The following is a 15,263-nucleotide window of genomic DNA, read 5'->3' as shown; positions in this document are numbered from 1 at the left end:
CTTCTTTGCCGATTCATTGCAATATGAAAAAATATAGTAATGCACCAGGGGGTAGAGGGGTTGATCTCACAAAAGAACTCAGAATGTTAATGAAAACTGAAAAGGGATCTTAATTTCTCATTCAATAGCAGTTTAAAAAATCTCTTGCCAGAAAACCATCGACTAGCAGCCATTTTCCTGTTCTCCGAGTCAGATGGAAAGGTGCTGTGTGATTACCAAAAGGGAAATTGAAACCTCATAAAGAAAAAGATTCAGAAATACATAGCCCTTTTTGTAAGAATTAAAATAAATCTGAAACCTTTCCTTGCTGGATATAAACCTTAATTAGGATTTACTAGAGATACATAATTTAATATTTTGACTGATCTAATATTAGAGATAATTTCATAGTGAATCTCCTGCTTGAATGTACTAGCAAATAATTAGCAGTATGAACACTAGAATAACTTGCCAGCAGTCTAGTGGTTCATCAAAGGTGTGCTTTATTTTAGACACCTACAAGTAGACCAGCCTTTGTTGGTAGCAGGCTTTTCAGAATAACTGAGGATAGCTTTGATTTTATTTATTTATTTATTTGTTTATTTATGTATTGAAGCAACCAATAGTGTTAACATAATCTTTAGGTTAGTAAAGACCTGAAGAAGAGTACTGCGCAGCTTGAAAGCTTATCTCTTTGGCCAACAGAAGTTGGTCCAATAAAAGATATTACCTCAGTCACCTTATCTCTGTGATATCCTGGAACCAATACGACTAGGGTTCTTACAACAAGTGCTTCCCACTTGATCTTACCTGCCACGACTCATAGACTTCAAGGTCAGAAGGGACCATCGTGATCATACAGTCTGACTTCCTTCACATTGCAGGCCACAGAACCTCAGCTACTCCTGAAATAGATCCCTAACCTCTGTGAATAACCTTTTGAATACCTTATTTTTTATTGCATTTGTAGCCCATTTCACAACTTTGATATACTATTTGCATGCATGGTTTATCCCTGTCATATAAGACAATACATTTGCAGCTAGGATCTATAAATCTGCCAATTCATCACCCCGCAAGCCTGGCACCCGAGGCAGTTGCCTCGGCCGCCTGCCTCTATATTCAGCCTCCCTCATCTGCGCTGTCTAGAGCATCTGGGTGGACTTCAGGGGTAGAACATTATAATAGTTTCTAAAGGGTAATCAAGTTGTGGACAGTTTTCAGGTTCACATCTGAAAGTAATGGTTGATGCTTCCTGGACAGTTATAGCTGTTGAAGGCCCCCCGCTTATATCAGGGAACCCAGGAACAACAAAGAGCCAAAAAGCACCCCAAGGCTGTGAGTTAATTTGACAAAAGCTAGATCTGTACCCTTCATTTTGAGTGTGCTGACACTACCTCTGTTCATTACTCTAAGCCCTGGTCTACACTAGGACTTTAGGTCGAATTTAGCAGCGTTAAATCGATGTAAACCTGCACCCGTCCACACAATGAAGCCCTTTATTTCGACTTAAAGGGCTCTTAAAATCGATTTCCTTACTCCACCCCTAACAAGTGGATTAGCACTTAAATCGCCCTTGCCGGGTCGAATTTGGGGTACTGTGGACACAATTTGACGGTATTGGCCTCCGGGAGCTATCCCAGAGTGCTCCATTGTGACTGCTCTGGACAGCACTCTCAACTCAGATGCACGATTGTTTGCCGTTGCTCTGACGCAGGGAGGGGCAACTGACGACACGGCTTACAGGCTTGGCTTACAGGGAGTTAAAATCAACAAAGGGGGTGGCTTTACATCAAGGAGTATTTCAGGCAGGACTTCACGGAGGGTTCCAATAAGAAATGGTGCACCTAAGTTATTGTTCTTATTGGAACAAGGAGGTTAGTCTGGCCTCTGATTGATACATGGCTAGATTTACCTCGCTGCACCTTCTCTGTGAGTGACTGCAGTGTGACCTAGAGGAATGAGTCCCCTAGACAGGGGGCAAGGGGGGGGTTGCAAATGAGTACAAAACAAATCTAGTCTATTTCTTGTTTTGATACACTCCATCTATCTTTTACATCTTTAGCTGGCAGCAGATGGTGCAGAAGGACTGCATGCCATCCACATCTCATGGCTGCTCGGCACAAGATGGTACAATAGGACTGCTAACCATCCTCATCTCTTGCCTGCCCGGCAGAAGATGATGCAATAGGACCACTAGCAATCCGTATCACCTGCCTGCTCACCATAAGATGGTTCAATAGGACTGACTGCAGGACTAAAGAGAATGACCTGATCAAGTCACTCCAGATTTAGTCCCTGCACCCATGTCTGCCCAGGCGCTCCTGATCGACCTCACAGAGGCGATCAGGAGCACCTTGGACATGACGATGACGGCTACCAGTCCTATTGCACCGTCTGCTGCCACAAGGCAATGGGTTGCTGCTACTGTGCAGCAATGCAGTACCGCATCTGCCAGCACCCAGGAGACATACGGTGACAGTGAGCTGAGCGGGCTCCATGCTTGCCATGGTATGGCGTCTGCACAGGTAACTCAGGAAAAAAGGCACGAAACGATTGTCTGCCCTTGCTTTCACGGAGGGAGGGAGGGAACAGGGGCCTGACGATATGTACCCAGAACCACCCGCGACAATGTTTTAGCCCCATCAGGCATTGGGATCTCAACCCAGAATTCCAATGGGCAGCGGAGACTGCGGGAACTGTGGGATAGCTACCCACAGTGCAACACTCCGGAAGTCGACGCCTGCCTCAGTACTGTGGAAGCACTCCGCCGAGTTAATGCACTTAATGCACTTAAGCATTTTCTGTGGGGACACACACACTCGAATATATAAAACCTATTTCTAAAAAACCGACTTCTATAAATTCGACTTAATTTCATAGTGTAGACATACCCTAAATGTTTTTCTTTGCAAAGAAGGAAATTAGCATAAGAGGTTAGCTTTTCTTTGTAAGTGCAGTACAGAACTTGGAAATAAACAGTAGTTCTATTCTTCATAGAAATCAGTAGATTCTTTGCTCAAATGCTTGCAGGTTCAAGATTGTAATATGGTATCTTTTCTACTGTATAACCAGCACTGACTGAGTACTGAGCAATGTTCTCATTTCATTCCTCAAAATTAAAAACGTACTTGCACAACATCACAGCTAGCAGTTTGCTTGATATTTTTCTGGCCCGTTTTTGATGTGGAATAAAATAGTGGTAACTTTGAGTTATTTAGTTTTGAAAAATGCAGTTCCTGAATGAGATTATTAAAAACATGTATGGTTTGAATGAGGCTTGTGCTGTATTTCTTTCTCAGGAAGATGATAAAATATTTGAGAGTCATGAACTGGTGAGACTGCTATAATTATTTCTTTTGTTAGCCCTCAGCATAATTACTGTAGCACATTTCCATGGAACTGTTCCATGGGCAAGTTAGACCTGCTCCTGGGCAGGTTTAATTCATGCATCTCTGTTTTTGCCAAATATTCTAAGTGCTTTGTAATTATTTTTGAACAAAGTTCTTGGTTCTACCTTTTAAGCTACTGTATGTTTTGTCTTGCATTGTGCAACATAAAGGAGAAGTCACATTAGTGTGTGGAGAAAAAAAGACTTAATAATTCCTCAGAGCTTCAATCCTAACAGAAGGTCATTGCACTTTTTTGTCTCCTGGTGATCTCATATTGTTGTTTTGTTTTTTAATGAGTCAGGTTTATGATAGGGTAACATCTAGGAGAAGACTTGGATTTGTAAATTTGTCTCTGTATCGGAGGTATTTTTAGAGCCCTTATCCATGTAGTATTGCAGCAGTAAATAAAATAACTTAAATTACCATGATGTTGCCCAAGAGAACTTCAGAATGAATTCTGCTCCTCACCTATCTCAGGTTGTCAGAAGATTTGTTTGTAACAAGCGTCTTCTCACGGCTCTTCAACTGGGAAGGGACAAGAGCAAAGTAATTGATCTGATTTATCATAATATGGACAAGAAATGTCGGTGCTGGTTTCCTTCTCCCACCTGGATTTTTCACTGACTAAAAGACTTCTCAGCTGGAACACAAAGAATAAAGGAAAGGCGTTTTTAAAATGAATGGGGAATATAAAAGGGATGAGGAACCTTCCTGAATAAGATTATTGCACCTAATTACAAAGTGTGAAATTCACCCCTATGCAGAGAGCCAACTCCACGCACCGCTGAGCCACTTAAAACTTCAGAAAAGGAGTTTGGTGGTGCAGAGGCCTTTTCTGCTTCTGCACAGAGATGAATTTCTCCCAGACAAAATTTTTTGTTTTTAAATTGTATGCGCAAGTTAGAGTTAGAATTTCGATGCAGGATGGGAGACTGTTTGGGCTGGTTATTATGTTGCCTTTGAGCTAGTTCATCTGTCAAAGTGATGAGTAGTTTACTGATGGAGCACTCCCACGCAGCCATAAAGCTAAAAATTCCTGTGCAATATACAACAACACAATAAGCTGCCTCCTTTACTGATGAACACCGTGCAGAGTGATTATTGGGCATTGGTTTCAGAGTTCTCTTATAGTCTGAAAATAAAAGAGTAAACTCTGTGCCCTTGTTTTGAAATCTGAACCAAGGTTTGTGGTTTGACAAACTCCACACACATCCCAGGGCAGATTCAGATGTCTTTAAATGTTCTTTTCCTTGAATATGCAAGCACATACTCAAACATGTATATGCAAAACATAAAATATACAGTAGTTCAGTGAAACCTGCTGATGGTATGTCAAGTCTCTACAGCATGCTCTAGTAATAGAATACAAGTTCTAAACCTTATTTTGTTACTTCGGAGGAGACCTAATTGTGCTTGGTTTTATCCTGATATATTGTTAATTTTTTGCCACTTTACAGGAACTGGGTCTTCTTCTTCTTCAGCCTCTTAACTTGTTTTCTTCATTGGGACTGACCACTGTGCTTTTCAGTCAGGTCCCAGCAAGAGAATGTAATAATGGCAAATGTTTACTTGTATTGTTTGATTTATAGTTTACATGTCTCTAGTACCTTCCACGTGGATCTCTCAGAGTACTTATCAGGCCACAGTACACTCCTGTGTGGAAAGAAAGCATTATGTGTGCTTTGCAAATGGGTAAATCAAGACACATTGATTGGCTTGCCTAAGGCTACACAGGAAGTCCATGGCAGAGGCTGGAATAGAACCTCTTGAGTCCCAGTCCTGGGCTTTAATTAGATCATCCTGCCTGTTTTCCAGGAAGAATCTTTCCACTCCTGCTAGGTCTGAGGCAATCCTCCTGCCCCTTCCTCCATTTTTTACCATCCAGAATTCTGCCAGATCCATGCCACCTATCACTGTCCTTTTTTTTTTTTGAACATGAGAAGATTTGACCTGGAGCTGAGTGTTGTGACTTACATTTGTAAACCTTTTTGCCAGGTCATGTAGTTACTACCAGTCAAAGGAAAAAACAAAAAACAAAAGCATTAAGTCTGCTGCTACTCCTCAGCCTGACTTCTTCTGTCCTCCCCTCTGCCCCCGACACCATATGGGGCAGTGCTCTCTTTTAAGTTGTTTGTAATTCACCTAACTTTTACAATACCCTTTACCCAAGAATATGACTGCTACTTTTCCTTCGTCTCACTGGCCTTACCCCTAGTACATATCTTCACATCCAGTCCTCCTCCCTGCCCAGATAAAAAACCCATGCACACCAGTTGGTGATAGCTACCATGCAATACCACTCAAGCTGTTGAGCAACTGATGTGCGACAAAATCTCCAAAAAGTGTAATAATACAAAAAGGTTACAATGAAGTGGGATCAATTTATTGTGCATAAAGAAAATGTTCTGTAATCTCACTCTCATGACTGGAACTGGGTGAACTATTCACAGGGAACTACATATTATTAGATAGAAATAGGAGCTAATTTATCTCTGAACAGACTTTGCTTTTTCAGGATTTGTTCATTATTTGAAATTATTCATTGACAAGAAAATACTTCCATCTGTGAATTGGTTGTGAACTCTACTACGAGTTTTCACTACTGTATTTGTAACTTGCTATTCACACTCTGTGGTTGGTCACCTAATCTGCATAGAATTCATCTTCCAAATTAGGGGATTCCCAAACCCACATTCAGCTTTCAAGATAGCTATACAAGTATGTCCATTGTGAATATTCATACAAATACATATTTGTATACATAACTGAAAAAATTTGCCTTTCCAAAAACAAATATTTGCTCCTCCAAATGTCACAGAAAGTAAATAAGAAGGATTATGAATCCCATCAAAGTGAATGAAGTTTTTATTGAAATGAATGTTAGAATACACTTTTTTGTAGTATTTGTCTATCTGTACTAATGATTTATCATTTGTGAAGCAAGTAATTTACAGTAGAGAAAACTGAGATAGCTCTGTAGAGAGTAAAAACTAAATATAGGTCTAAAATGCAAAATGGTTTTTAAAAAAATTCTGCCCCTTGCCTGTTTCTATAATGTTACTGTTCTGCTATGTTTCTTTATGGCCTTGTACTTAAAATATCATCAATGCAGTCCTATAATACTTAAAATATAACCACATATATTGCATAATTTATATCTATGGCTTAAAATAATTAGGTTTTTGTTCTGAAACGTAATGTTCATTTGTTCAACAGCTTGTGTGACTAGAAGGATTTACTGTTAAAATAAACGGCAGAATTATACTCTCAATTTAGTTATTATCCCATAAGTAATATAAACAACCTGAAGAATTTGTGCCAAATAGTAGAATAAACTACCTTATCAAGGTCCATTTTATAATATCGGGTTTCACATGAAATTTAAGCACTAGCAATGCCATATACAGCCTTTATAGTAGTTGTGCAAATCTGCATTCATATACAGCCCTAACAAATGGCACCAGAGTAAATGTTTAAGTTAACAAATTTGATAGCTGTTTAAATTGTGATCTAGTTATATTTGAATATAAGCATGTAAACTGCTAAAAATATAGCCTCAGACTATCAATTTTCAAATCTAGTTATGCTTATAGGAGCAACTGCAATGAGGTATGTCTGGAATCACAGGAAATTAATTAAAGTATAAGTTCTAGCTGTTGACCTTACATTTCAGAAAGCTATACATGTTTAAAAGCTTTTTTTAGAATTTACATTGCACAGAAGATTTAATTTGCTTTTGTTACTATGCTGAACAATTTTCCATCTATCATCTAAATTGACTGAGTACCCAAAGTTATATATTTACAGTATGCATATAAATGCTTTCCCTCCTTCATACTTTGCAGTCAGAGAAGGAAATATCAAGGATTTGATTCACATCTTAAAATTGCACGGTGCAGCTGTCATCTCAGTTAGACGTAATAAGGGTGTGTAAGTTAAAGGGGAGACAGAAGACTCACCTATTAACAAAGATCATGAATATGGTCCAAATGCTATTTTTTTCTTGCGAGAGAGAAAGCACCCATTTTTTCTTTCCCTTTGATCTTCTCAGCAGCAGAACTGGTACATTGGCAGCACAGTACTGAGCACCAAGAATCTCTGGAATTCATGGGTGAAATCCTGGCCCCATTGAAGACAATGGGCAAAACTTCTATTGCAGAAGTGACCAACCTGTGGCTCCGGAGCCACATGCGGCTCTTCAGAAGTCAACATGCGGCTCCTTGTCTAGGCACCGACTCTGGGGCTGGAGCTACAGGCGCCAACTTTCCAATGTGCCACAGGGGGGCGCTCACTGCTCAACCCCTGGCTCTGCCACGGGCCCTCCCCCCACTCCACCCCTTCCCACCCCTTCCCCTGAGCCTGCCGTGCCTTCACTCCTCCCCCCTGCCCCCAGAGCCTCCTGCACGCCACCAAACAGCTGATTGGGATGTGTGGGGAGGGAGGGGGAGGTGCTGATCAGCAGGGCTGCTGGTGGGTGGGAGAAGCTGGGAGCAGGTGGGGGGAGCTGCTGCGGGGCTGCTGACGTATTACTGCAGCTCTTTGGCAATGTACGTTGGTAAGTCTGGCTCCTTCTCAGGCTCAGGTTGGCCGCCCCTGTTCTATTGAGTTGAATGGAGCCAGGATTGACTCCATGAGTCTGTGCTGTGTGGACAAGGTTTGGTTGCTGACAGTATATTTAAATACAGATATCAAATACTGATTTACCCCTTTTTGACAATAAGGAAATGATAGTATTTTTAACATTGATTGAAAAGCTTGTGGCAAATATCTCCAACAGCTGGCGATGGGGCAGTAGATGGAGAGGGTGCTGAGTTTCTACGGATAATTCTTTCCCAGGTGTCTGGCTCTCACCTCAGCCTCTCTTTCCCCACCATCCTGTGGATTTCACTGCATCCAGGGTAAAACTGGCTTGCAAACTTTTGCAGAGGGAGGGGTCACTGGGAAGCATATGGGGACTGCGGGAGTTTACAAAAACTGGGAGAAAACGCTGGATTTTGTAAAAACAGCAAGGACAGTGGGACAGACCGTGGAAACAGATGTGTGATTTTCAGGAACATATGATCACTCTACGTAAGAGGGTTTTGCACAGAAACTGCTTCACAGAATGGTACAATGATTACTAATGGGAAATGGCTGGCACAGATGGCAAAAGAAAACGGGCATCCTTTGTGTTGAAGAGGAGTTTATTTGTGCCTAACAGATCTAGTATTAGAAGTGGTGATATTTGCATGGCAAAGTATAGTGAAGATGGAAAACTTTACAGAGCAAAAGTTAGCAGCATAAAAGGTAACAACCTAACTGTGAGACATGTGGATTATGGATCTGAGGAACTTGTTGGCAGAGAGATGATTAGACAAATTCCTGATCAACTGCTTACAATACCTATGCAAGCATTTCCATGCGGTCTATCTGGATTTAATTCCCCAGGGGGTTCATGGAGTGATGAAGCAAAAGACATTAGAGGAGTCATTCAAGGGCAGTTTCTGTCCATAAAGATTACCCCTTTCACGATGTCCAGGTGAGAAGGACCTGGGATTATTTGTCCTACAAATAGCAGTTGTACAGCTGCACAAATATGGGTCATTTAATCATAGCTTCTTTGATTTTGGATCACAGAGGTTTACAACTTGGAGTTTAGGTTTTGAATAAACACCAAAAATCTCAAAAAGAAAAGCATTTAAAATGGCTATTTTTACATGGTTTCCACCTGAAACCATAACCGTTCCTGGACCCGTCCTTTCCTTTCCCTTTTCAGGCTCTTGTCCTCAACTAGCTTGGGAATCCCTCCTCTTATGTAATCTTCTGGGGTGGATTGAGGACAGTGGCTACTGCCTCCTCTTACAAACATCACGAAGCTTTTGTGGTAGACTTAGGAGAGAGAGGGAGATAATTATTGCTGCAGCATTTTGAACAGACTAGAGAATCAGCAAAGCTGGTGGAGAAGAGGTTACAGTTGAGGAAAATGTCAGTTGTTTGAACCTTTTTCTAGTGATACGTTCAATAAACTTGCACCTTGTCGCAGCATCCACTGTCTATTGCTTCTTGTTGTGTGGCAACGTTGTTAATGCACTCTTAACCCAGGTGCTTCAAAGGGCTCTGCATGGGCAGATCCAGGTGCCCATATGGAGCCCTAGAAAAGGACTGTGGCCTTATCTTGTTAGCGTCCTTTCACTCTGACTCTGAAAAATGTTTAGTTGCAGGTTTTGCTTTTTAGACTTCGGAATCTTAACCAGACCAGAAATGTGTGCTCCTTTCTATTTAGTCAGGCAGGTTAGCTTCTGTAATTCTAACAAGCCAATAATGTATAAGACACAGTCTTCCGGTTTCCAAAGCGCAAGAAATTCACTTGAATATAAGCATTTAGTTAATACTGTTTTCAGAGAGAAATAGATTTGAAGCAGAAAAAAAGCATTGTGTGTCTCCAGGTTGTGCTCAATCCCCTAGTGAATAATGTAAAACAGACCAGGTTGTTTTTGAAGTGAATGCTTTCACCCTTCTTTATTATTACTAGTACAACTACAGGGTGCTGCTGTGGCTGCTGCTCCTCCCCCCAGCAAAACAAATAAACATCTTGTCAGTTCTTCCTCTAGCTTCTTCTAACAAGTACTGGTGATCAGTTAGCTAGTACATTAAAAAGTTAAACCTTATTTTATTGAGGCAAGCAATTCCAAATCAAATAACCCAGTTCACAGATCTACATTAGAGCACATAATTGGCATATATTTTAGGATTGCTGTTAAAGCTATTAAAAAGATTTACTAGGGAAGGAATTAATCCAAAAACCCTAAAGGAAGGAATATGTTGTTTGTGTCAGTGTTACAAATGGACTCACTTAATACTAAGATCTTCTCTCCCTTTAAAAAAGAAATTGAAATAAATGTAAAAAATATTATTTAACATTTTTAGTAAGAAGTTATCCTTTTACCCCATAAACTGATACAAATAAATTAACTATTATTTTATTAAAGTGTTTATTCGGTTTCTGCATTTTATGAGCAGAAATATTAAGAATTAAGAAATATACAGGACAGTTGTATGTGGCTATAGGATAAAGCTAAAGTAAAATAATTTTAATATATATTATCTCTGTTGGGGTAGCCCAGGATTAAGGCCCCAATCCAGCAAATATTTATGCATGTGCTTAAAATTATGCACATGAGTAGTCTTGTTAAATAATGTGAATGTGTACAGGTAGCACATACATAGGTATTTACAGGATAGGGGCCTACGTTTTTCCAAGAGTATTTTAGAAACAATCACCTTTATTCTAAATTTCTGCTTAGGACGAAAGTCTTAAAAACTTCTGAAAAAAGTTTTATGGTTTAGGACAGTCTTTCTATGTAAATACTAGTCTACAATTTCTTTCAATTACTAGTGAATTTTTACAAGGTTTCTTTTTACAACAAATGGAGCCCATCACTTTTGAATTTAAACTTTGAGGTATAAATGATCAAGGCTTAAACATACTAATATTAGTATAAATCCTACATGTGTGTGTGTGCTAAGATTTTTTTTCAGTCTTGATTTCTTGGCTAGTGTAATGTAACAACTTACAACATTCCGTTGCTGTTATTACTGTTGGACTTTGTGCGATGCCATTGAGGCATTTTCAGCTATTAACCTTCCCAAGGGTTCTTTTCAGACAAAATGTTATGCATCAACTCTCACATGAGTGTAAACCTCTAGAACAGCAGTCTCTGCTTTGCCAACTTGGCAGCAAGCTCTCTCACTAATAAAAGAGGTTACCTCAGATGGAGATCCCACATGTGCCTGAACTGCTTTTCTTAGGACTATGGAGCGATCCAACATTTCCTTCTAAATGCATTCAAAAAAGATGTGGGTTTGCCTTCATAATTGCCCAAAGAATTATATTACATCACTGGAAATTTGTCTTCCAGAGTGAAGAAAATGCTTAGATTTGTTAGTGCAAACAGCTTAGGAAACACTGATAGGCAAAACTAAGAATGCCTTTTGCTAAAATGTGAAAACCTTTTTTGATCCTGCTGAATCCAGTTGAGATGGAAGAGAAAATTGCTGTTTAATATCATTTAACTAAAATTGTACTAGTTGGTGGTATTATTTGAAGCTGATGGTGTCTAATCAGACTAAGAAGCCATATTTGTATGTTTTCTGTCTAAAACACTAAAACACTGTATGCTATGTGTGAAGAATATAAATAAAAAGGTAAACATGCTTGTTTTATCTTTTGCTTAGGACTTCCAGCAGTATTTGATTATAATAATTAATGTCTGAATGATTCTTTGAAGCAGGCGTTATTTAATGCACAGGGCTGATGTTACATGAGTTATAATGGCAGTCTGTAGATGGCCTCAAACAATGCTATTCTGAACTGAGATTACTAACATTTGTGTTTGTGTTGTTTTGGATGCTGGATAGTAATTGAAAAAATCGAAAAAGAAATTATGTTCTTCCAACTCTGTTTGAAGTTCCCTTGATGTGGAACTTGGCTAGGCTACTCAAGTGAGCATCTTTGTAGCTCTACAGTTTTAAAAATGAGATATAATGAAAGACTACACATTTTGGTTTTAGATGATAATTTTTTCTACAAAGTCCCCTTATTGTGTAGGATGTAGCCAAAGACTTCTAAGTGTAATCAAACTGTGAACAAAAGCACAGTATATCCAAGGCTCAAACTGGAAAAAGATGTCATGATCCCCCCAACCCCCACCCCGCATACACACTTTTAAAACAAAGGGTGGAGGGGATGGGGAATGTACGCTCTAGCCTCTTTTTCCTTTTCTCTATTGGCACTTTGAGAAGTTAGGTGTACCCCCATTTGGAGCACTCAGTAGATTAACACAGTGAGTTATGCTGACCACCTTTATCCAGAGTTTATAAATACTGGCATGTATGTTTGCAGTCTTAAATCATAATCTTGTTGTTTTTCTTAAGGCTGGTGTGCTGCAAGCATTGTCAGCCTGCTGCTGAATGCTCATTATGTGTCAAAATATGAGCAGAAGAAAGGTGACTTAATTAAAGTATTGATAGCTGCATTTTATATTGTTCGCCTCTGTGTTAAATGTCCAAAAGTGACTGTTAGGCACCTGATCTAACTTCCAATAGAATCTCCTGATGATTTCAGTTGGAGTTGGATCAGACACTAAAAATAAGAAATTGTATGGTAGGTTCATTTCACAGTGGTAAAATGCATTACAATATGCTACTTCAGATTTCTGAAAACAGGGTCTGATTCAAAGACCATTGAAAGACTCCTATGAACTTCCATGGACTTTGGATCAAGTCCATGATTAGCAGTTTATTTTTTACACAACAAGAAAGAGGTGTAAATTGTAAAAGTGTTGGCTATCTGAATACTATGAACTACTAAAAAGTTACTTTTAAAACTGTATTTCTCCTTTGTTTAATAACTCCTATGAAAGTAGCGTTAATAAGAATAAATATCAGGAACAGTCTATAATAATGAATAAGATATATCAATAAACCTTAAAATCCCTTTTATATAGAAATTGGAAAGCTGAAAGTGGCTTTTAAAATCCTTAACTTCACATGCTGTTATAAATTGTATTTTTTAGGTTCCAAATTCAAAGAGGGAAAACTGATCCAACCAGTTACAAGAGCTTGGGGGACAGTTTTAGGACTATTTTCCGGACCGAAGGGTAAGAATACATATGTTATATTTGTCAATTTTATGTGGCTGTTTCTAATCACCCAGCTTTCCAGACATTGGAACACTGCTTTTAAATTAACCCTTTCTCCTGTGGTCAGAATTTGGCAAACATTTTATTTGACATAATAAACACAATCTGAAATGCCTTACACATCATTTAGATGCAGGATGCTTAATTATGCTCTTTGTTACACCAATATGGACTCACTGAATTCAATAGTGTAATACTGATTTGGCCTAGAACCTATGTCATTAAAATCCTCTCTATTTAATATATAATCCAATCCAGTGCAGCACCAATTCCTGAACTCTGATTATCTGGCATTTCAAGTTAGCCAAGGTGGATTAGCTTCCCAGCAGTTGCCCTAACTAATGCTCCACAGGAGCAACTTCTTCGTTCTGTGGAGCATATAAGATCTTTTCTAGGGTTCCTCACCCCAATCCAACAGATCTCTTAAGCATGTGCTTAACTTTCAATACATGAGCAGTCTCACTGATGCCAGTGAGTTCAGTGGGATTACTCACAAGTTTAAAGTTAAGTACATTAGCAACAGGACCTCTGCATGATTGATGCTTACCTTTAATAGAGGGGACTCAAATTAGCCAAATCCCAGTTTTATACAGCTTGCAGGCTTACTCCCAAGAACTTTGAAAATACAGTAGAAACCTGATTTTATACTGTATGGATTTTCAGTACTTGACTTTACTATGGATTAAATAGAATTGTGCTTTTACATAAGTACAGAGTAGCAGAACTAATGTTTTCAATCACTAAGTGAAGAAATCTTTACAAATGTGTCCATTAAGTTTGTGAGATAGAAGTCTGCAAATCCGTCTGCAGTGATTATGTTGCTTTCTGTTACTTTTTGATTCCTGGTGAAGAACTGCTGTGCATCACACCTATCAGACATGTGACATTTTAAAAAACATTCAAAAGTTTGCTAAAATAATTAGGATTTCTGGTTTTTCCTGATTTGTGTGTGTGTTATTCTTTATCCCTTCTGAAAGAAAAATGAAAAATGTATAATCCCTTCATCTAGTTGTTTAAAAAAAAGCATAAATCAGGTATAAATCACCAGTAATTCAGTATTTTGAATTCAGTGGGCATTTGGGTGTGATATGAATGCAGGACTGGAAGCTTGATGTCTTTTGGGTCTGATCCAAAGCCTACTGAAGTCAATGGAAGTCTTTCTTGACTTTAGTGGGACAACTCACAGTGTGTAAAATTAAGCATGTGTGTGAGTCTCTGGAGGTTCAGGGACTAAGTGAATAAAATGTTTCCTATTTAGCCAACGTTGAGCCTTTTTTTAACTCTTCTATCATTGGGTAGTTTTGTCCAGTCCAGGGGTGTAAAGTAACAGAGACTATATGAACTTGAATATATTATTGGAGGTACAAACCCTTCACCCTGCTGTATTTTTATTTGGAAAAGGAACAACTAATATTCATTTCAATTAAGTTACATTAAAAAGGTAGACTTTTTCCCTCAAATTTATAACCTACCATAAATTTCAAGTAAATAGCCCTTTCTAATATTCTTTAGAATGAGTTTTTTTATATATGTCTTTGTGGAGTTTCTCTTCAGCAGCGAGACTCAGACATGTTTGTTGTTCAAGAGTTTTTGTCACATAAATATTGTACTTTCAATCATTTCTCAAAGACACAAAGACTACTTATCCCATTAATATAACTCAGTTAATGCTGATATTATTGCGATTTGCAAGGAAATGTGTGGTAAATTACCTTACTCAGAATATATACCATACCTGTTGTCAAGGTTCCTTCCCCACTCAGAACTCTAGGGTACAGTTGTGGGAAACTGCATGAAAGACCCCCTAAGCTTATTCTTACCATCTTAGGTTAAAATTTCCTCAAGGTACAAACTTTGCCTTGTCCTTGAATCCTATGCTGCCACCACGAAGCGTGTTAAACAAAGAACAGGGAAAGAGCCCACTTGGAGACGTCTTCCCCCCAAAATATCCCCCCAAGCCCTACACCCCCTTTCCTAGAGAAGGCTTGATAAAAATCCTCACCAATTTGCATAGGTGAACACAGACCCAAACCCTTGGATCTTAAGAACAATGAAAAAGCAATCAGGTTCTTAAAAGAAGAATTTTAATTAAAGAAAAAGTAAAAGAATCACCTCTGTAAAATCAGGATGGTAAATACCTTACAGGGTAATCAGATTCAAAACATAGAGAATCCATCTAGGCAAAACCTTCAGTTACAAAAAGACACAAAAA

At 38.9% G+C, this 15,263-nt stretch overlaps 1 protein-coding gene across 3 annotated transcripts in view; it reads left to right on the top strand.

The window, feature by feature from the left end:
- The window catches only part of SLC25A21 (solute carrier family 25 member 21), a gene marked incomplete at its 5' end in the record, with an annotated part of 403,866 nt that overhangs the window by 307,857 nt on the left and 80,746 nt on the right, over positions 1-15,263 (top strand). For 2 of the 3 annotated variants that reach the window (XM_084630965.1, XM_084630966.1), the window contains one exon: positions 12,926-13,009. The exons of the other annotated variant lie outside the window; for it this stretch is intronic. In XM_084630965.1, the coding sequence (XP_084487091.1) occupies positions 12,926-13,009 (84 nt within the window). The remainder of the gene's footprint in view (positions 1-12,925; positions 13,010-15,263) is intronic. 3 annotated transcript variants of the gene reach the window in all.

The sequence above is a fragment of the Lepidochelys olivacea genome (assembly GCF_965140295.1).
Source record: "Lepidochelys olivacea isolate rLepOli2 genome assembly, chromosome: 6".
Taxonomy (NCBI): Eukaryota; Metazoa; Chordata; order Testudines; family Cheloniidae; genus Lepidochelys; species Lepidochelys olivacea.
Note: the sequence above shows the minus strand (reverse complement) of the source record. Positions and strands in the feature narration are given on the sequence as shown.